This window comes from Culex pipiens, chromosome 1 (assembly GCF_016801865.2).
Source record: "Culex pipiens pallens isolate TS chromosome 1, TS_CPP_V2, whole genome shotgun sequence".
Lineage (NCBI taxonomy): Eukaryota > Metazoa > Arthropoda > Insecta > Diptera > Culicidae > Culex > Culex pipiens.
The window spans coordinates 85,904,652-85,928,167 of record NC_068937.1 but is presented as its reverse complement, the minus strand read 5'-3'; the positions used below and the strand labels follow the sequence as shown (position 1 = coordinate 85,928,167).

Below are 23,516 nucleotides of genomic sequence, written 5' to 3'. Positions count from 1 at the left end.
AAAATGGGCGTGGCCCAATGCATTCGCCTCGATTAGAATACCATTGGGAATTTTTTTTGTTAAATGCTTGGTAAAGAAATAGAATAACTTTTAGTGAAAGTGAAAATAAACAGAAATGTTCACAAAAACTTGCTCTACTCGTTGGTGTACTTGGTTTTAGTAAAATTCAAGGGAGACTCTAGATTATCCAGCATCATTCAAACACGACCGCTTATTAGGATTAAAATGGGTAGATTTCCCCTACCACGTGGTTGAAATATTTGCAAAAAAATAAAAATTTGCTATGCTAAGATTCGGAATTCGACTAAATAATATCAGGATTACTCAAAATGATAATTTCTAGTTAAAAAAAGGTTTGCAATTAAATATTTCAGCCGTTCCCAACCTCGTGGCAGCTGCTTGACGTATGGCGTCGCGGTGTTCATCAAGCTTTCATAGCATGCTAAGGAAAATTTGATGCTTTTTGAGAGAAAACCGTTGATTCCGGAGACATCGGATTGTTTGCTGATGCGCCAGGTCTAGGGACAACGAATCCATATGCTCTCTTCGGGAAAAGTGTTCTCCAGACCGTTCCCCATAGGCCTAACCATACACCCAACCGGCGGTCGCATGATTGTAATACATGGCGGCATGAAAGTATATCAGAATCTGCATGAAAACTGTCCTCATGCATTTTTTGCGATATAGGGGTATGACATTTTTGCCCGTTACCGACAATTATCGACAATACCGACGGCAGATTGATTGTATAGCAGAAAAAAAATCTTAACAGAACGAGGATTGAATCATCAACTTCTAGGTTGCTGATCCGACACTCTACCACCGCGCCATGGACGCTTGATGAATGATGAGGGACAGAGCGCGAACATAATGTTCTCTTTGGAGTATTGCTCGGGGACGCACCAGCATTATATGTGTTGGTGAGAACTGCAGATCGCTGACGTATTTACACGCGGGCAAAAATGATCTATGGGCTTGCTGCAAAAAATGTAATAAAATATAACATTTTCTGCAGCAAATCCACTGTTGCAGATTTTGAGATATATTTTTCCTTTGGGTGTACCAGAAGTTGGCGCGTGATTTCCCCAGACCTGTAGGAGCGTTTGAACAAAAAGTTCTAATTTCCCATAGTAATTCCCATGTAAACTTTAACCCTGATGCGCGCAGCCAGTTTACAACCAAATGAGCTGATATTTGGCATGAAAGTCCCTATGGGCATGCCCTACAAGGGGAACCATACTAAAACTTGATCCGAGAACTTTTTGAAAAACGTACCCACCCTAATACTTAATTTAACGAATGAGTAACAAATTTTATACTTTTCTTTTTAAATTATGCCACTATTGGCATAGTAAAAAAAACTCCCGGATCCCGGGAATTCCCGGGAAATGGCCAAATTCAACTCTCGATTCCCGGGAAATTGAAAATCTCGAGAATCGTCACCCTCTATTCCGGAGATATGATTTTTTGAAAATAAAAACTGAGTTTTTTGACGCGCCACGCGCAAAAACGGGAAAATGACGAAATCGGCAAAAAATCTACTTTTTTCACTAAAACTGCGATAACTTTAAAATTTAAGCGATGACCTATAGATTTTTTGGTATGAAAATTTTTGTAATTGAAAGACGCAACTTTTTTTAACACTCTTGATTTTTAATTAATTTTCAATTGTATTTTAATAGTTATGCATTTTATTACTTTTTTTTTTAATTTATATTTATTTTGATTTTCTTTTCCATGTACATTCATTCAGTTAAAATATTATTGAGTGTCCAATCACAATCGATGACTTTTCACCTCAATTTTAAATACTAGCAACTTTCATTTATTCATGAAATATTGTAGCTTTCGCTATTCAGTGATTTCAAATGTAGGAGGTCCTACATGTACAAAAGGGAAAAGGGATACCTTAAAACTAACTTATAAACTATATAAAGAGCGGATCAATGCAGCTGAAGACTGCAATGATTTTTGTCGAAATGCATCAATTATCTTATTGGACATAACATCCAAAGTGTCAACTTCGGCTAATTGATGAAGTTCACTGGTGCTGAACGAGGGAGGAAGTTTCAGAATCATTTTCAGAATTTTGTTCTGAATCCTCTGAAGTTTTTTCTTCCTGGTTAAGCAACAGCTTGTCCAGATCGGCACAGCATAAAGCATGGCAGGTCTGAAAATTTGTTTATAAATTAACAGTTTATTCTTGAGACAAAGTCTAGAATTCCTGTTTATAAGTGGATACAAACATTTAATATACTTGTTACATTTAACCTGGATACTTTCAATGTGATCCTTGTAAGTAAGGTTTTTGTCAAAAGCAAGTCCAAGATATTATGCATTTTATTACTATTTATTACTTCTCATGTTGAACTGAGGTTTATTTTTGCTTTCGCAATTATAAAAAAAAGTGTTGATCAAATTGTTTACTTTTATTAGGCTACAATGAATGGGGGTCTCGTGGCGCAGGGGTAGCGGCTTCGGCTGCCGATCCCGATGATGCTATGAGACGCGGGTTCGATTCCCGCCTTATCCACTGAGCTTCTATCGGATGGTGAAGTAAAACGTCGGTCCCGGTTTCTCCTGTCTCGTCAGAGGCGCTGGAGCAGAAATCCCACGTTAGAGGAAGGCCATGCCCCGGGGGGCGTAGTGCCAATAGTTTCGAATGGCAGGAAAAAATGCCTAAGTTGTAATTCAAGAAAATTACATCCAATTTCAAGTTCAAAAATTATCTGTTTATTTTGAGCTATTTTTATACTATTTCAAGCAATATGTTTGGCAAAGGCGACTCCATATGCATTATTTAGCATTAGGAACAGTATTGCTAAACATTTTAGCAATATTCATTAGTATATTTATTAAAACAGTGGAGTGGCCGTCTTACCCCCAGCTCCCCTATGGTGTTTACACTTTATTTTTACGTCAAATGAACCATCACTAAGATTGCTGATATAGTTAAAAAAAAGAAAATCAATGATTATATTAAGTTAACTATGTTTATGAGCTTTTTAACAAAATACATGTGAATTTCAGGTAAAATTGTTAAAATGTTGGCATTTTTCCTTAAATTCATATAAAAAAATTTTAATTATAAAATTATTAAATTTGTTCAACTGAAATTGTCTTTAAAATTTCGAGAGTTTATTGAATTGTGTTTTAAAAACACATATAATTTTTTATTTACAAACATATTTTACCATCTCCTAATGGAAAATTGTCCGAAGAATCCGAAAATGCATTCCGTTTTCCGATTCAAAATCATGTTCATTGAGAAAATCATGACACTTTGAAAAGTGCCTAATGCCTTTCATCAACATTATCTTAGTTATAGTTAACTAACTATTTAAACTTTTCAAAATTTTATGAAAAGTTCTTCTTTAGGTACATTGAACACTTCTTTACCCCGGTCAGTATGATTCCAAACCATTCCGTATGTAATTTATTTGCACTTCGTGTAATTTATTTGTCACTCGTTTTACGATATTTTTTTCATCCTCATTTTCCCTTATCAAACATGTTTTAGTAGTTATCGTTATCTGAGGTGAATTTGGGACATTTATTTTAACTTTGTTACTGCACAATATTTGGATATTTTTTATTGGTTTCGGACATGACATAAGGCTAGTACGGAGCTCGGAAAGAAAGGGGTCAAGGCACAGAACAACAAAAAATATTGCATCGTTTTTCAAATTTCAAATTTTAAATTCTCTGAAAACTGTAGTTACGACTTGCTCCAGTTTACTGTATTGATTATTTTTTCTAACACTCAAATCAATTTTAGTTCTTCAATTATCAGTATAAACAGAGTGTTATTCTTATGGGTTTAAATGGAGTTTTGGTGTTCCTTTCAGCTAAATATGAATTCACAAATTTAAATTTGGTGTACTCCTTCCAGATAAATCGACGAAATGTACACCTGAGTGTAATCTAGGATTAATGTCTTTTGACGTCGAAGGCAGCTAACGGATGGTGGATGTTTTTTTTTTCATCATGAGCTTGCTAAGCGCCAGGAATTTTTCCGGGTCATCATCTCAAGAGTCAGGAAAACGAACTCTGACAGAGTGAATAAGTCTCCACCGGTGACTTTTTTTAACGTTAGTACTTCTTCTATTTAATACATTTAAATAGAAGACTCTTAATTAATAAAGCAAAGATTATGACAAATATGTATGATTCTCAATTTCTGCCTGGGTTTTCTTTGGGCCATAAGCTTTGTTTTGGTGACACATCCGAAAAAAGCATTTTTGTTCAAATGTTTGATATAAATGTGATAACAGATCAAGATATAATATCTCTATACTATGGCGCCAGTTTGAATTTATTGTACAAAGTTCAGTTTTCGATTCAGCTTTGTGGCGTTCAATTGGTCGTTTTAATTAGAGATAAAATAGCAGTTCCAATGCGTCATACGTTTACCAAAAAATCCCTTGAATTCTAGATTTTTGATGCGTGGTCTTTAATATGTTTAAATACTAATTTAAAAATAAATTATTTATACTTGTTAGAATAATGTTATATTATTATCATTAAATTAAGAATACCTAGAAGAATACTAATTTAAATTTTTTAATAAAAAAGTCTCGGAAAATGTTTAACAGAAGTGATTCAAATTTGAGTTTTCGCCGTCCATTACAGAAATGTATTGCACCGTGCAACACAAATTTGCGCTTAAAGAAAGTCCCCCGAACAACTACAAATCTAAGATTTTCCATTTTTTTCCTGTTACCCTTCTGTCCAATCACTAAAATTTAAAATCAACCCTCTAAAACCCAACTCCACCTCTAGGCGGGTTTCGATCTAAAAAATGCATTCCCTTGCGTTTAGAATCATGTTAAGCATGTTTGGGTTTATTAAAAAAATGCATTGATTTTTGAAAATTTTCATTGTACAGTACCGCAAAAAAGTTTTTTTTGCATTTTTTTTTGTTTTCGTCAAATCATTTTTTTTAACTAATGATTGCTAAACAACTGAACTAGTGTAACATGCATTTTAAAACACATTTTTCATTCAATGTTGAGAGCATGGCTTGTTATTTATTTTTTTTATATTTTTTATTTTATTGCCCTTTATTGTAGAGCAGGCTTAAAATAAATAATAAAAAACAAAAACTGAACAAGAATAATTCATATAAGGATATTGAAAATGTATGAAGAAATATATCAAACAACAGAAGTAAGGTTTTCCGTAGAACACAAGTTAATATCCTTAACAAAGGAAAAAAAAGTTTAAAATTTCGATAATATTCAACAACTAAATGTTTCTTCATTGCCTGCAAGCTTTTTCATCATGTTATAAAAATCTTATCAAAATCCAAGTCAAAACAAAAAAAAATCAAAAAGACCGCAATTTTCGGTATAAAAATCCCAATGTTTTGTTTTGAAGCTGTCCCACCGATCCTTCGATAAATTTGGCCTTTGTTCATATTCAAGTTGTCTTATTATCTCTTCAAACATAGAAGTTGAAAGAAATCATACAAAAAATACACCTGTATTCGAAAAAAAGCGTAAATTGAATCACCCTAATAACAACATTCGCCTCCCTTGAACAGCTGCAAATTGCGCATGTACCTGCAAACGTTTCTCCCCTATAGCTCTTATTCTTTTGATGGCGTTTCTTCCCCTAGCTTCAGTCAGTCATTCAGTTTCACTTTGCATTCGCAGACGTTCGCACGTGGTCGTGGTTTTCGCTCGGTCGGTCGTTGGTTGTTCTGCGCATCATCGCCGCCGCCGCCGCCTGCCTGCAAACATCGAAATTCTTAGCCCCCTTAGTCGAGTGATCTAAAAATACGCCGGAATACGGTCACAATAAAGAAAAGAACGATTCTTGTGACAAAACATCACACGTAATGAACCTGTTTGAGGGAAAAGTTCCAGAAAACGTGCTTAACCTGCCTCAGATAATGGATTATTTCATGTAATTCAAGCGAGCAATTTGGATCGATAACTTTGGGTTGGTGCTTAACAGTGTTACGCTAATGAGCATGTGATAATTTTCCTGGGCAGTAGGCCGTGGCAGCTGAAAGTCAACGCCAGCTGAGTGTTACATTGCATATTGTGCTGTTCAAAGAAAATCCATTCTTCAAATGACTGAGGGAGATCATCGCGCCTACTATCAACGAAAGAGATAAGATTGTGCAGTTTATACTTTTAAAACAAGCAACAATAAGTTTCTTGTGAAACTTCGTCACCATACGAAACATAAAGTGAGTAATCTAGCCTTGGTACCTCGAATGTTAATACCGATTGGGTGTACCTAAAATTACAATCTATATCTAGAGGGTGACGATTATCGAGATTTTCAATTTCCCGGGAATCGAGAGTTGAATTTGGCCATTTCCCGGGAATTCCCGGGAGTTTTGTTTTACTATGCCAATAGTGCCAAAAATTTAAAATGAAAAGTAATAAATATATTTCTTTTCGATGAATTCAGTTACAATGAATTCATACTAATTCTATGAAACGTTAATTTAAGGTAGCCTCATTGTTTTGAGGAACTATAAAAAAACCTTTTGATTTTTTTTTCTGAATCTGCAAATACAAAATCCTGTCTTGAGCTTTTTAAGACACACAATTGTAGTTTAAAATATTTACTAATCTTACAACAAAAGAGTCCCCGTTGTTTATGGATGGTTCATAAGTCTATGTTGTCGGTTTTGTGAACATTTAGATGCCCTAGTAACAGTTTAGGTTTTAAGTAGGCCATAAATGTATGTTTAGGTTGTATGAGGGTTTTCAGAACCATGATAAACCTGTAAGTTTCATTTCAAAATTCATGCAGAAATTAAAACCAAAGCAGCGAAATGTTTGATAATTTGGTGAAAAATTCACGGATTCTGCTCACCACCACCCTCTCCGTAGAAATATAGTCTAAAAAGAAAAGCCACCATTTCTCATTCTCAGTTTGTTGTCGGCTTCCCCAGTTTTCCTTCAAGTGTTTACGCGGCATCTCTGTTCGCGCTCGAGTGGGGTACATAAATAAATTCACAGCTTCTCTAGTTCCAGTACAAGTAAATAAAACTTCAGCAACTGACCAGAAGAAAAACACCAGAGCGCGGAGTTAGTGTGAGTGGATAAATGTGTTCAAACTTTAGGTGTTTTATTTACCCTTCTGTTATTTTTTTTGCGAGAATCGATTCAGCTTTGGAAATAGAAGAATAAAGTCTTATATTAGCAGGAAAAGTTTGGTAAAGTAGTGCCAATGACAAGTACAGATGACCTTATTTCCAATTAATCAATTCATCGATTTTTAACAGCAGTAAAATACATACGGAGTAAATTGATATTTGTATTAAAACTGACTGAATTTGGTCAACTTTTCAAGAATAAAAAAAAAATAGAAAAATAATATTTACTGCAAAATTTAAAAAAAAACAAACTCAATATTCCTTTTTTGAAGTACCTTAGACCGGGGTGACATTGATAGCCAGGGTTAGTTCAAATTAAATACGTATGGAATGGTATGGCATCATACTCCATACCGTTGTAGGTCAGTATGATTCCATACTATTTTGTCAGACTTAATTTGAAGTCTGCATTTTGCGGAAAAATCTAAAACCTTTCAAAGTCACTCCGCCTATCAATGTCACCCCAGTATACGGTACCCCACTTTTGTCAACAAAACCAACTAAAGAAACCTCAAGGGAGTGTGATACAGTTTTTTTTTGTGTTTAGCGCCAATCCACTTGGGAGGGACACTACAGGTGTGGTGTCAATGCGCAGTCGAGCGTGACTAAGAAAACAATCAACTGTAAAGTTTGATTCATTCCATTTTGCCGGAAACGTTGAGAATCAATAGATAGTCCGACAGTCGTGATGGCAACGCAAAAGCCGCTCGTGAACGGAGTGTCACTTTGCATGAATTTGTCTGAGGAAGTTAGAAGAGTAAACAATTTGGTAAACGCTACACCGTTACATTTTTTAAAATAAATTAGGGTTTTCAGTTACAATACTTTGAATCAATGTAGAAAGCTCCTTCAAATTTAACAAACCTTTTAATCCCTAAATATTCAAATTAAATATTTACCAAACAAATAGCCATCTTAACCTTTTTGTCAACGGTCAGCTCGTTTACAAAATTAAAATATCTTGTTGAAAACTTATCATCAAGAAGAAAAAGAATTCCTTCGTGAAACTACTTCCTTTTCCTGTCATTCTTGAACGACGAAACATCCTACTTTTCTGTACCAAAAATAACAATCGAATAGTAACCCTTTTCAAAACAAATGAAATGGACCAAACAAATGGATGCTGAAAAGTTTAAGTTTTAGCACTTGTTATGAAAAGTTAGACTTCTCAACTTTTTTATATTTAAACGATTCATTGACTCAATGCATGAACATTTATCCTATAATTTTGTTTGAAGGGTGTTTTTCGGAATTGCGAAAAGCGTTGTATGGAACTCGTTGCAAAACTTGATTTTTTCAACACTCGTCGTATTCATCCAACTCGGTGAACCTCGTTGGATAAATGTAGGACTCGTGCTGAAAAAATCCTCTTTTTTGCAACTTGTTCACTGAGGAAAAATAATGTAAGATTTTCATAAGACTACATCTTATGTGCTGCCTGATTTGAGTATCCACTAGGCTCTCGCGATTTTCATAGACAATCTTATGACCGTCACTATAGATTCATATGGTTATAACTAAACTTTACTTATGTATTTGGTCCACTGTTGATAGACTATGGACTTCATAAGAAATTCTTATGGAATTCATCTGTAATTTTTCAATGGTTTTCGCGTATGATGCTAGTGTGAAATTTTTTGACATTTCAAGATGGCGAAAGGACGGATCGAGCAGACAATTTTAAACGCTCGCTACTCCAAATCGCCCCGTAGTTCGTTCCGGTAACTACTTCACAAAGCTGCCGCCACCGCTATGAGTTTTACCGCGACCTCCAAAACACAGGTAAGTTCTGTGGCGGGTGTTTCGTGGGTTTTGGTTCGAAGTTGAATATTTTGTTTTGGTATTTTAGGTAATATCAATGGCCGTTGGTTCCGCCGGCGGCCCTCCCCAGCATCCTCCAGAAGGATCCGGAGAATAGCATCGGTGAGGACTGTTCCGAGCAGCGGTCGAAGGTTTAAGATGGATTGACGCGGTCATGCCGAAGGTGGTGGCCATCCGGCAGAACATGCCGAATCACCAGCAAAAGACGATTAAGCCGGAGGCTGCGTAAACCAACGGGACGACGAGCAGCGGAAGGAAATTAAGTTTTGGTTATATTACGATAATTTAAAAATATATGCGTTTAAAATTTAAATAAATTTTTGTTTTCATTCAATTAAAAATAAGAAAAAATGGGTATAAAAAACAATGTTTGTTAATATAATCTCCATGAGCATTGCCATATATTCTGTACACAATTCCATCTATGAATGACATAAGATAATTCAATGGAAATCTTAATTGACGGCTTCCCCTCCCAGCCATAAGAAAATCTTATGACATCCGAATAAAATCCTGATGTCGAAAGGTCATAAGACGTTCTTATGGATTTTGCCAGTACTTTTTTCTGAGTGTTGCATAAACTACTATTTAACCCTACACTTAAAATCAGAATAACCCTTAAAAGGGTACTTTCTATCCTTTTTTCAAGTTTACCCGTCGTCACCCTTTTGAAAGGGTACGAGGGCGAAACCCTTCAAAAGGGTACTGGCCCAGTACCCTTTTAAAGGATACTGGTCATGGAGCGGCGCGCTCACTAGCGACATCTATGAGTCAATTTTGTTTTGTTGAAACAGTGCTGCCATCTATTGTTATTTTTCATAATTTCTTTAAACATTAGATTTTATCAGGAAAAAGTTTTTTTTATTGTTTTAAATTAATATTTACAGTTCAAAATAAAAAGTAATCCTTAGTAAATCACATGCTTAGAGTATTGCGCTGTTCGGTTTAAACCATGCACTCGCGATCACGACGTAATCGGCTCGCCGCGGGATGAGCGTCGACTAGGACTTCATCCAATTCGAAGAGAATTTCGAACAGGTCCGTCCAACCGGCGCTCCTTCGCGCTGACATTTTCCGCCGGCTGGGACATGTGGTCAATCATAATGGTTAGATGACGCACCTTGTGTGCTATCCGGCCGGATGTTGCACATTCAGCCATCCGGGAAACCGGCATATTTCTGCAATAAGAACGCCTGTAACCAAAATGACAAAAACAAAACCGACCAAAACAAACTTGATTGCAAGCGATTTTCGATGCCCCCTGTGTGCGGATGTCACAGTCTTCTACGACGGAATGGTGGTAGATGAACAAAATTGGCCAAAATCTGGAACAACACCGGTAAACTAAAAAAAAACTTTAAAAAACACGTACCACGCACGAGCACGATCCAAAACGTCAAACAGATTTAAGTACCGAATTTAGAAACTAGGGCGGCGCTAGTGGTACCTGTTGCAAAGAAAGTTACCCTTTTGAAAGGGTAACGCCAATGAGGTGAATCAAACGGATAGTTTTAACCCTTTTAAAAGGATAAAATGTACCCTTTTGCAAAGGGTAAACCTCGACTACCGTTTAAAAGGATACTTTTAACCCTTTCAACCGGTAACTTTATTTTTGAGTGTATACACTCAACCCCCGGTGGTTGGTCACTTTTTCGTATGACACTTTTTTAGTTTGTACCCCGTTGGTTGGTCAAAGTCAAACTAAAAAGTGACGAACTGTCACTTTTTACACGGCGCTCACGCACACTATCAAAACAAACGTTTGATAGTGTGTGTGAACTCCGTGTAAAAGAGGTGTCAAACTAAAAAGCGTTCGTTTGACAACAGTTGGTGTCAAACCATCGAAGTTTGAGTGTATATCAATCATACACAAAAAAAAAAAAAAAATAAATGTTCGATTTCGAAAATAGGTACAGACTTGGTATAGAAGACAAAACAGCGAATACCCAATTAAGCAGCAATGTTAATCCGATCAAAAATTCGACACAGCTGTCATAGTGAATTGCACAGCATAAAAAAGAAGGTTTTCAAACGAAAAGCTAGTAATTTTATAATACTCCAATATTAAGGCATATCCAGTCTATTGGTGGTCGAGAGTTGAATGCTTCATTAACTTTTTTATAATATGAGATGTATTTATACCATTTTTTTTAATTTATAACTGTGTATTTATAACAGATTCGAGAATTCCATTCCGCGAAACTGTGAGAAATGGAAGGGCTATTTATTGTTTGTTTGTCCATGTGTGCATCTATCCAAACAAGTATCAGAAGAATTAGTTGTGTGCCGTCCAGATTCGGCGTGCTTCATTTTCATTTTCTTACGCATTTAGCCTTGATCTTTTCCCCTATTTTCTACCCCAATCGTGAGGTACCTACAAAGCTTATAATAGTAGTACGATGTGTCAGTAAACCTCTCCATAAAAAAAACGCTGCAGCGAATAAACACAAAAGTTCCCACAATTATCATTCGTGCGTATAGAGGAGGAGTTTGTTTTCAGCGAAGCCTCTTCGTCTTGTATACCACGGGGTTAGTAAAATATTTATTTTCATTTTCAGACGTTTCCTCTTGTGTTATGAGGTGAGCAACTCGGAGCAGCAGTAGCAGCGAAAAAGGCGAACATTCACCGCCAAACTGTTCTCGGAATCAACGCTGGATTTCATCAAATTTGAACAGAATTGTGCGGGTGATTGAACAGAGCGCATCATCCAAGCAGTCGAGTTCCTTCACATCTAGTCAGCTTTCTACCAAAATCTGCAGTACAATGAGTAAAGTAAGTGTATCATGCTGAATTTCGTTTGAATCCACCACTTTGATCATTTTCTTTATTTTATTTTTTTCTGTTAAAAGCGACATCATTCTCAGTGTTACAATGTTACTGTTTGTTTTCTTAAAGTAATTCATTCATGAGTGTAAGGAATTTTAATCAACTCTTTCGATCTACTTGCTTTAAACCGCGAAACAGTAAGCTGATGAACTGATCAGACACACATGGTTTGGTTACCCCATCGTTGTACTTGTCTGTCACTTTTTCTTACAAAATGATTATCATGATTATTTCTCTAGCCACAGCCACAGAGTGATGATCTATGATCATGAATTTCAATCATCATAAATTACCGTCTTACTGATGATGCGTACATTTTAGGCAACATCACAATCAAAATTACCGGTAGACGGGATGGGGTCATGATGTTGGGGCAAGAGAGACGTTTAATGCTTTCCACTGTGGTTAGACGTCGTGAGTTTAAGCCAAAATACCTTGCTGAAGGTAGACCCTGTATGTTGGTCGAAAATGGTTTATTCGGAGGTTGATTTTATCTTGAACTTTTATTTCTCTGAACGTGATTAATGAACGGTGTCAGGATGATGATGCGTATAGGTCGTCCTTAATGAATGAATTTATTTTAGTTTTATTTCACATAAAATGCTTAGAAGCACAATTTTATTCCCAAAATGTGTATCAACCTCATTTTCTCCGTAGCATTTCTAGTGGTATTTTGTTTGAGTTATTCTAGTTTTGATATTGCCACTACACAAAAATAACAAATCTCCCTTCAAATTTCAGGTGGTGGAGTGCATCAAGTGCATCTGTGGTTGCAACGAGGTCACCAGAGATCGAATAAAGGAGCTCCTGAACAAGACAATTCACGGCTTCTTGAACGACGAAGCTGCCGTAAATATGCTGAAAAAGTACATACCGAAGGAATCCCTCACTCACAAGCACATTACCATAGTGCAACAGGCTAAACATTACCAAACCACCGATGTTGATAAATCTTCCGATGAATGGGAAGATTTCGTTGATAGTTTGCTAGAAGATTTAGCGGAAGAACTGGAGGATAGTGCGGATACCAATGCTGCACTCGAAAATGTTGTACTTGAGTATAGCAGGAGAATCGACAAATCTAACGATTTTAAAAATTTCAACAGTAATTTGAGGGACAAATATAAGCAGCGATTTAGGTGAAAAGGCTTATTGTAGATTTAATGCAGTAGAAAATAAGTATTTATGTTTAACATGTCTAGTGTTTTAAACATCGAAGTGCGTAGTGATGCAAACTACGACAAGTTGCGTAGACGTAAAAATGCACGTAAGCAACAATTCATTTGAAATGAATTAAATACGCTTTTGTTAGGTTAGGTAAATATAGGAAGCTTCTGAGTGAAGTTAAACATTTAAAGAACCAAGTGAACTGAAAGAAAAAATAAACAGCTTCAAAAATGCCTTAACTGTGAACAATGTTTTTTTTTATTTCATAGAAAGCAACTATTAGGCATCCCATAATCTCCTCTTCTTCTCTTTCTTCAAAAATGAAAAATCTTTTTTGTATGGAGCGTGGACAATCGTTAAAACGAACCCCAACTCAGCCACCCATCCTCCTTAAAATGTCCTAGGGGTTTATGAATGGCTCCATGCTAGCTATGCTTATTTTTTATTTATTTATTTGTTGCGAGTATGCGAGATTCTTTTCTCAAATCTTCTAATAAAAGGAAAAATGCAGGAAAGGAATACATTTTATTTTTTTAAGGAAATACGTCTCACAAAAGCAATACATCAACCAAATTTAACGTTCAAAGAGTCATTCTTATGACATTATTCATTAGCCCGGGTCAAAAAAATTAAAGTTGCTCAAATCAAAAATTATATGAGATTGCCCGAAAGAATACTCAAAATGGAGGCTCAGGCCAAAATTTCAGCCCATTTGGTTGAAAACTGGCTTGCCTTGAGCAGGAACAAGTTTAAATGTGAATTGGGTACTAAAGCCCTATGAAATTTTTATGTACAACGGTAAAAAACACGATTAAAAACCATTTCTGATCACTTTTTTTTCATTTTTATGCAAAAAAAAAAATTCGACAAGACAATATTTTTTCGATGGATCAACTATGGTCCCCTTGGAACGAGCTGTCAAGTAGGAGCTTTTCTGTCAAGAAGGACCGCGAGGATAATTTTTCAAAATTGATTTAAAAATTCATTTTAAACTTTTTGTGGTCGTACAAAGGGTCATTGTACTCAGAAAAATAAGTTTTATCGCTGTAAACAATAATATCAGCAATCTAAGCTTCATTTTAGGACCCAATTAACCCGTAAAACTGGAGCATTTAGATAAATTGCTCTGTACAAGTCAGCCGTTAACAAATGACGACTTTTGCATACCATGGGGTCCAAGGGGATGATCTGGGGAACAATTCTTCTGAAGGGTGCAAGATGATCCGAGGCCTCTAATCTTGCCTAGAAGCAGATTCATTCCGGCGTCGCAGAAATTCTCATGGTCCCAGCAAAATGTATAGGGGAAAATCTAAGCACACTAAGAAGGCTGCCTCGATTAGAGGACGCCACATGCCAATCAGCCACCACGTGGCCGGAGGGTATCATCAATTTTTGCTTTTAAAGTAGTTTTGTTATTCCTAGAACATTCCTATTCTGCCAGATAATTGATCAAAAACACCTTTAAAACGCTAAATGTAATTTTGAAGCCGAATTTGAAGTTATTTTCCGACCACGTGATGGCTGATTGCCATGTGGCGTCCTGTGATCGAGGCCGCCTGCTTAATGTGCTTTGATTTATCCCTGTACATTTTGCTGGGACCATGAGAATTTCGGCAACGCCCAGCCACGTCAAACCATTCATTCCAACTAGAGGTGGGCAAAATCGCTCTTTTTTAGGAGCCGCTCATTTTCGTTCGCTCATTAAAGAGCCGCTCTTTTGAACGGCTCTTTCGCTCTTTTTCAAAATTTGGATGAAAAGGTTTTTTTAAGAATCGTGTGATTTTATAAGTTATTTCACATTGGACTTTTATAAATTATTTGATAATAAAAAAATTAAACTGAAAACGAGAAGATGCCCTTGAAAACCATAGGTCTTGGTGGTCTTCATGTCAAGATTTCCACTCGAACCTAAACATTCGAGTAATAGAATGGCATCCAAACTTAAATCTAGCATGCCGGAAAAATTGCTTGTTATTTTAAAATTGTATTAATTTCGACATGAATTGAAATAATGCTAATATTTTATTTGGGGAAAATATTCTGTGAACTTTTTCTACATTCTGATTGAATCGATAAAATATTCAGTATTCAGTATTCAGTACATTTTTGGTAAGATTTTAACAAATCATTTACTTTTGGGATTAATTTTTATAAGCATTGACATTTTTGAAATTGCATTTCCAATTCTCAAAAACAAACTAATACTATTTTTTTTGAAAATTCAATAAATTATATTTTTATCAAAAATCATGCCATCTTGAAACGGTTCTTTCAAAAGACCGGAGATTAAAAAAGAACCGCGCACGCAGAAAAATAAGGCATATTTGAATCAACAAAACATTTTGTTGATTTGAAAATCTAGATTTTTGTTGAATCTACGCTAAACGTCAAAGCAACTTTTTCAAAACAACAAATGATTTTTGTGGAATTGAGAAAATCATGGTTTGTTTCAACGCAAAATCGGCGTTTATTATATTCAACAAATTTTTTGTTGAAACAAACCTCGTACAGGCTGATTCTACAAAACATTTTTCTGCGTGCGGTTCTTTTTTGTGAGCCACGGTTCGTTCGCTCTTTTCAGTGAACCGGCTCTTTGAGCGGCTCGCTCTTTTTTTGCCCACCTCTAATTCCAACATAAGATGGCAGCATACCATTATTTCATCCATAGGATGACAACTTTACCCCTCAGCGAAGCAGGAAAACAAAAAGAATTGGAGTACATTTTTGAAACAGCGGAAATCAACGGTTACAGCAGAACAACTATCCAAGCAATCATCGATAAGAAGGAAAGAAAACTCCACAGAACGTCACTCACAACCCTTACACCACCAGTAGAGCCACTACGAAGAGCAGCAGTAGAATTCGACTACAGGATAACACGCCCATTACGACAAAAACTGGCTAAATTTGGCATCGATTTAGTGTTCAGTAGTTGAAACAGCCAGTTGGAATCCATCTTAGGTTCAACGAAAGACCCCATACCGACTTTAGGCAAACCCGGCATTTACGAGGTATCCTGCGGCCACTGGGATATGAGCTACATTGGACAAACTAAGAGATTACTGCAAACCAGGTTGGGCGAACATATAGACACCGATGTCAGAATTGCCAAGGAGGAAATACGGAAAGGATTTGTCCCCCATTTCAAGTCAGCAGTAGCCGAACACATCATCAAGGAGAAACATACCATCACAACTAGCGACGCGGTCAACTTAAGACACATCACGAACCCATCGAAGCTTGCTGTCGCCGAAAGTTTAGAAATCTTCAAGACAGGCAACAAACGTTTACTCAACAAGGATACAGGTAACGGCTCAACGTGGCTGTTTAAGCTGTTACCTATACAGGCACCAAAGAAGAACAAGGAGGTAGTACCTACAGTAACTACAAATTTCTAGAGAAATTGTTTAATGTTTTTTATTTAATTATTTCTAGATTTTTCAAAGGTTCTATAAGCTATTGTGTTTTATATGTTTTTAGTACCTTTAAAAAAACTCCAGAGCAAATATTTATGGTTTATATTCAAATGCATTCCATTTTTGGTATTTTCATCATTTTTAAATGTGTACTCTATTTTCACTACACTTAAACCCCGATGGTTTGACACCAACTGTCGTTAAACGAACGGGGTCACTTTTTAATTTGACACCCCTTTTACACAGAGTTCACACACATATACTACCAAACGTTTGTTTTGATAGTGTGCGTGAGCGCCGTGTAAAAAGTGACAGTTCGTCATTTTTAAGTTTGACTTTGACCAAGCAACGGGGTACAAACTAAAAAAGTGTCACACGAAAAAGTGACTAGTCACACGAAAAAGTGACTAGTCACCAGGGGTTGAGTGTGTTTTATTTCTGTGTCAAATAAAATACTTCTGCTTAACTTCACAAAACAGCGTTTATTCAACAACGTCTTTATTGCTGCGCACTCGGAAACGGAATGAATGAATCGTCGAGAAAGAGCGAGAACGCGCGCTTCAATGAATGACGTTCGGAGGGAACGTCAACAAAAGACTTAACTCTAGTCGTTCACAAAGTACGTAACGCAACATCCTCTCTGTTTTATATAAAAAAAATAAAGCTACTCAAGATAGAAATCTTTGAAACGGGCTGGTAGTTTCACATCTCTCTTGGTTCGGCTGAACTTCTCTCCTGCTGCCGGAACGCTGGGTGATCTCGATGGTTTCGGGGTTTTCGCTGCTTTTGGAGTTCTACCTGCTTTCGGCTTCGTGGTCGCTTCTGGTACACCTACATCTGGAACACTGTTGCTCAGTTCTTGATCCGGCAAAGCTTCGGCAGGCGCTGACCTGAACGACGACTCTCTGTTGGATCTTTCGATTGGTGGCATTTCGACGTTGGGAACAGTTGCTTGAACAGGAATGGCTTCTGGCGTTTGAGGTTCTTTACGTGGTTTCAAGTTCACCAAATCTCGTCGATATTGCGTACCGTTTGCCTCCACGACGTACGACCGATCGTTCAGCTTGCTGCTTACAGTACCCGGTGTCCAGCGTTTGTTTGTCTCCGAGTTCAGCTGCACGAGCACCGGAGATCCTGTTTCCAACTGAGGCAACTTTCTTGCTTTCCGATCGTAATGCTGCTTCGCCTTCTGCCTCCTTTCTTCAATGGCTTCCGGTACTCCCGATACCAACTTTGGCTTCAGATTGTTGGCAGAGGTTGGAACGCCGCACCGTGTGTTACGAGAAAACAGGCGTGCAGCGGGGCTGGTGCCCACCTTGTTCGGTACATTTCTCCAGTGTAGTAAGGCATACCAAAAGTCACTTCCAGCTTCATCCGCCTTCTTCATCAACCGCTTCGCAATTTTGACCGCTGCCTCCGCCTTTCCGTTAGCTTGTTGGTGATGCGGTGCGGATGTCGTGTGCTCGAAGCTCCACTCACGTGCGAACTGCTGCCATTCACGGTTGACAAAATTGGTGCCGTTGTCTGTTACGACTCGCTGCGGTTTTCCGTGTCGCGAGAAATTCGATTTGCACACAGCAATCGTTGACTTTGGGGTCAAATCCTTCAGCAAATCCACTTCAAAGAAGTCTGAGAAGTGGTCGACGGTGACGAGAAATCTGCAACTCTTCCCTTGGTAGTCCGCGAAGAACACGTCCATGGACACGAGCTGGAACGGGTACACAGGTATCGGATGGCTCTGCATCGGTGGATGCTGCTGAGACGGACAGAACTTGGCACAAATTCCGCACTGTGCGACCGCTTCCTTGATTTGAGCACTCATTCCGGGCCAGAATAGGTTTGCTCGTGCCAGCTTGAGGGTTGCTTCTATCCCGTTGTGGCTGACATGGACCTTTTCCGTCAACTTCCGTCGAAGCGAGTGAGGGACAACAATCCTGTCGTTGCGGTACACGATACCATCCTGAGTGCTGAGTTCATTCCTGTACTTGAAGAACATCTTAGCGCTGTCCGGCACCTTGTCCACGGATGTCGGCCATCCCTCCAGGGTGTACTTCACAATAAGTTGCATTGATGCGTCGGCCGCCGATTCTTCCATAATCTCGTTCAACTGCTCATCTTTGACTTTCAGGAAACTGGAGAGCTTCACCTCCTCGACCTCCCGGAAGACCTTGTAGATGTCTCGCTTGTCGAATCTGTCGTCAGCTTGGCGTTCATCAAACGGCGCTCGGGAAATTGCATCTGCCACCACGTTCTCTTTGCCGGTCACAAACTCGATGGACGGACGGTAGCGCTGTAGATTCAGCAACATGTGTTGAAGACGGCGGGGTGCTGAGAGTAACGGCTTCTTGAACACGGTGACTAGCGGCTTGTGGTCGGTTTTGACCGTCGTTTTCGGATTCCCAACAATAAGCTGATCGAACCGTACACACGCGAAAAGAATAGCGAGCAGCTCCTTCTCGATTTGCGCATAGTTCTTTTCGGTTGCCGTGAGTGTACGAGATGCGTATCCGATGACTCCTCGACTCTGGAAGATTGCTGCGCCCAAACCGAAAGAGCTAGCGTCACACTCGACTACGATCGGCTCGTTCACGTTGTAGTACTGCAGGGTGCGCGTGTCCGCAACCAACTGCTTGACACGCTTGAACTCCTCTTCCTCACGCTCCGACCAGATCCAAGGCTCCTTTTCCGAAATCAGTCGTCGTAGAACAGTAAAATTTGCGCTTAGATTGGGTATGAAACGACTGAGGTAGTTCACCATTCCGATGAATCTTTGCAGTTGCTTTCGGTCCGTGGGTTGTGGGAAGTTCTTGATTGCCGCGATTTTGCTCTCGTCTGGTTGTATTCCTTTGTCGGTAAGCACGTGTCCATAGAATTTCACCGACTTCTCGACCAGCTTCAGCTTCTCCAGGTTGAGTTTCACGTTGCATTCCTCGAGACGAACCAACAAACTCTCCAAGCAGCGATTGTGGTCCTCCAGCGCTTCCAGCAACGTGTCACCAGTTCCGTAGATCAGCAAATCATCGGCGATACATTCGACGCCACGCAGTCCTTGAATCGCACCTTGGAGCTTCATCTGGAAGATGTCTGGGGCTGGAGCGATTCCGAAGGGTAAGCGGATCCACCGGTAGCGACCAAACGGTGTCCAGAATGTCGTCAACCGGCTGCTTTCGTCGTCCAATACCACGTGCCAGTACCCTTTCCGAGCATCTGCCGTTGAAAAAACTTTCGCCTTCCCCAGCTCTGGCAGGATTTCATCAATTGTGGTAAATTGAAGATGGGGTCGTTTCAGCGCTTTGTTCAACGGAATCGGGTCGAGGCAGATGCGGATGGATTCGGATTTCTGCTCCTTCCTCTTCACCAGCACGATGTTGCTGACCCAGTCGGTGTGCTGAGTCTCCTTCACGATCAGGCCTTCCCGCTCCAAGTTTGTCAACTCGTCCTTCAGCTTACCTCTCATCGCTATCGGAATCCGTCGCGGAGGTTGGATGCACGGTGGTACATCTGGGCGGACTTCCAACGACACAGCACCAGCAAACTTGCCAATACCTTGGAAGACGCCCTCATGCTGGTGGACAATGTCCTGGGCTTTCACACGGTATATGTTCAGGAGTTCTTGGTCGGTTTTAGGCGCAACAAAGTTGACCGTGTTGCAGAATTTAACGAAACCCAGGAGACGGCACACGTTTGCCGAGAGGAGCGGGCCGTGTGGGACATCAACGACTTGTAAAACAAGGTTGTACTTACGGCCTTTTCTGCGACACGGAATTTTCACCTGGCCTACCACCGGAATGCTGCTTCCGCCGAATCCTTGCAGCCGGTACGATGACGGTTGTAGGTTGACGTTGCTACTTCCGGTCATCTCTTCCAACCAATTTCGTCCCACAAGGCTGGTATTGGCGCCGGTGTCTAGCTCACACTGTACCAGCCGCCACTTTTGGTCCAGGAGCAGCTCCAGTTCCGCCGAGACATTTCCGCCGCTGCCGGACTTGTCGACGATTTTTCCGATGGACACACTTTCACTCTCAGTAGACTCCTCTTCTTCATCACCACTGTCTTCCGTCGATTCACTCTCCGAGCTGGTTTCTTCTTGCACTTTCTTCACTCGGAACTTCTTCTTCTTCAGCTTCTTTCTTCGGTCAGCCTTGCACACTTTCTCAAAGTGGTTCTTTCCACCGCACCGGTTGCACTTCTTGCCAAGCGCCGGGCACGCACCCTTGGTGAAGTCATGCTTGGCACCGCAGAACTTGCACTTCATTTTGCTCTTCTTCACTACATTCACTTCCGCGCTCGGCTGACCCGCAGTAACCGGATGCCGCTCAGCGATCTCTTCGGCCCGACACAAGTCCATAGCATTTGCTTCCGTCAAGTTCTTGGTGGTGATCAACTTCGACCTGAGCTTCAACCAACGGATCGAGGTGGCCAACTTGTACTTCACCATTTCATCCTCCAACGCATTGAACTTGCACACTTTCGCGAGCGATTTGAGTCGACACAGGTAGTTGTCAATGCTCTCCGTTGGTTCTTGACTGAGCGAGAAAAAATCGAACCAGTCCACAAACTTGTTCCGTTCACGAACCACTTTTGCTTTGATTGCCGTCAACACTAATGCTGGATCGTCTCGCTCGGCCGCGGTCAGCTCAAAGTTGAAATATTTTTTCAGAGCGTCTTTTCCCACCACCGAAAGCAAAATGCTGGCTTTTTGCTTGTTCTGCGCATCGGGCCAACCGTCCATGCCAATCGCACTAGCATAGGTCTTCCAGTTTCCTTCGAAGAAGTTGTAATTCTCCTCCATATCGCCCTCCAACTCCAGCGGGGGCGGAAGAGGAATGGACGCCGCCGCCGAATTTCCGGCCGGCGAATTCGCCGCAGGCCCACGTGCCGCTGCTGCTGCCGGCGCGCTCGCCTGCTGATCCTTCAGAGAACCGATCATCTCTTGGAACTTGCCCATAAACTGGGCGAACTGATCTGCATCCATTTTTCTGCACTTTTCACTTCCGGAAAACACTCAACCCAACGCGAGAGCGAAAAAAATATGGCTGCCAACAGGATAAAACACGTTTCACTGCAAAACTGTCCAAAATTACTGTTGCAAATGATCTTTTCGTCGCTTGGGATGAGTTTTTCTCACTACACTTCCGCGATTTTCAATGACGCCGGAACACCACGAGTGCTTCTGACACCATGTTTTATTTCTGTGTCAAATAAAATACTTCTGCTTAACTTCACAAAACAGCGTTTATTCAACAACGTCTTTATTGCTGCGCACTCGGAAACGGAATGAATGAATCGTCGAGAAAGAGCGAGAACGCGCGCTTCAATGAATGACGTTCGGAGGGAACGTCAACAAAAGACTTAACTCTAGTCGTTCACAAAGTACGTAACGCAACAGAGTGTATTTAACAAAACCCAGCTATTGTTTTTCCTCTCCCCCCTCCTAACATGCAACAATGTACTTAGTTTTTTCGAACGTAAGGGCCGGTATGCTCTTCAAAAGAAAGGGGGTCAAGAAACAGCTTTACAAACGGCAGAACAAAAGAGAGGGAACGTTTTCTTTGGGCTTTTCTTCACCCTCTCTGAAATTTCACTCTCCATTGGCGTCATCCATAAAGTATGTCACGCTCTAGGGGGGAGGGGGGGGGGGGGAAGGCTGTCTGAGCAAGTGTGACATTGTGTGTTATAAGTATAGGAAAAGCGTGACAAAGGGGTTAATCAGTCAAGGATGCCTATTTGGAGTTGGGAGACTGGATTTATGGTGATTTGTCAACAAATAACATTATTTATGTTAATTTTTCGAAAGGTGTACAGTAGGGTGGGTCATTTTTATCGAAAGTGCTCGGATCCGGCTGAAATAAAGTCCATCTTGTAGAGGGTACCCATAGGGACTCTCATACCAAATTTGAGCTCATTTGGTTGAAAACTGGCTTGTCGCTCGGGGGTTAAAGTTTACATGGAATTTACTATGGAAAACGCGTGCTTTATCTTCAAACGCTCCTACAGGCTAAGCGACAAACTTTAGTCCACACTTACACTAGGTAGCCGTGTCGGGGGTGTTCTAAGGAACATTTTTCTCTAAGGGTTCATGGTCATCCGTTCAACCCTGAGCTTGCGCAAAGCCGAAACATCCGGCGACGGCGGAATTCTTCAAAATCTCAGTTTTAACGGTCAACGCATACTGCGAAACTATAATTTCATCGTGTGAATGAATGGAAAACACGACGCCAAACGTCAACTCACTAACCAGTGAGGAAGGCAAAAAGGAAACAACAGATCGTCGGCTATTTCACTGGCCCGCCAGAAAATTCAGCGCAGGTCGAAACCTGACGAGCTGACCACGCCAGAGTGAGTAAGGGAGGAAGGCGACCAGTCCAGCGTGGGATAGCATCACCGGCAAGAAAGGCGATTTTAGTTCGTCGCAAAGGGTGTTCCCGGGAAGCAAACCGGCTGCAGCCAGGACTACCGTGTAGGAACGACTACCTAAATCTCACTGGAGGAACCACAATGAAGGACCACGAATTGGAATCTACGGCCAACTAGTCTCAGAAGGTAGCAGGTTTTCCTCACCGTTTCATATTAAAGTGATTTGTTGTTTTCTTTTTGCTTGCAGGATGCTCTCATAGTTGCAGTCGCTGCCCGAAAGAAAAAAAAGAAGACAAAGAGATAAAATCTTAATTTCAACTTAAACTTTATAAGATGGTTAATAAATGGTATTTTTTCTATATGCAAACCTTATATATTTATTATACGAGTAATAGTGGCTTTCATAAGAAAACATAAAATTCAAAAATATGGTGCTCTCAGTTTTTAGTGCATAATGGGTCATAAATATAATTTTGTTTTCTCTTTATAATGCAACTTAATTAAATTTGCTAAAGTTCAAGAATTTATTTCAACAATAAAATGAAAACTACATCCGTTGCTTTTATTTAGTTTTTGACGCGATAATATTGATCGGCGATACGATCACCTCCATCATCGTTTAACGATCCTCGTCCTGGAAGTCCTTCTTAACGATCCATATGCCGCACGGATATGTTGGTGGCCATCTTGTACATCATGTAAGACATTGTGATCAAGATAACTGCAATAAAAGGAGTTAGGTTTGTTAGTATTTCACCAATACGCAGTTCCAAAGGAAAGGGGTCAAGTTAGTGCTGCTGCTGCCCTT

At 39.8% G+C, this 23,516-nt stretch overlaps 2 protein-coding genes across 3 annotated transcripts; one reads left to right on the top strand and one right to left on the bottom strand.

Moving 5' to 3' along the window:
- Positions 1 to 5,635: 5,635 nt before the first annotated feature.
- On the top strand, positions 5,636 to 13,184 carry LOC120425116 (uncharacterized). 2 transcript variants are annotated; one of them, XM_039589522.2, is made up of 3 exons: positions 5,636 to 6,199; positions 11,500 to 11,714; positions 12,510 to 13,184. In XM_039589522.2, the coding sequence occupies exons 2-3, from the start codon at positions 11,706 to 11,708 to the stop codon at positions 12,909 to 12,911; spliced, it is 411 nt and encodes a 136-aa protein (XP_039445456.1). In that variant the 5' UTR covers positions 5,636 to 6,199; positions 11,500 to 11,705; the 3' UTR covers positions 12,912 to 13,184. The 2 variants fall into 2 exon arrangements, with proteins under 2 accessions (XP_039445456.1, XP_039445457.1); XM_039589523.2 differs by lacking the exon at positions 5,636 to 6,199 and adding an exon at positions 11,050 to 11,412.
- Positions 13,185 to 16,788: 3,604 nt separating this feature from the next.
- Positions 16,789 to 21,713, bottom strand: LOC120425124 (uncharacterized protein K02A2.6-like). Its single transcript, XM_039589550.2, has one exon. The coding sequence runs from the start codon at positions 21,324 to 21,326 to the stop codon at positions 17,016 to 17,018; it is 4,311 nt and encodes a 1,436-aa protein (XP_039445484.1). The 5' UTR covers positions 21,327 to 21,713; the 3' UTR covers positions 16,789 to 17,015.
- Between the last annotated feature and the right edge of the window lie 1,803 nt (positions 21,714 to 23,516).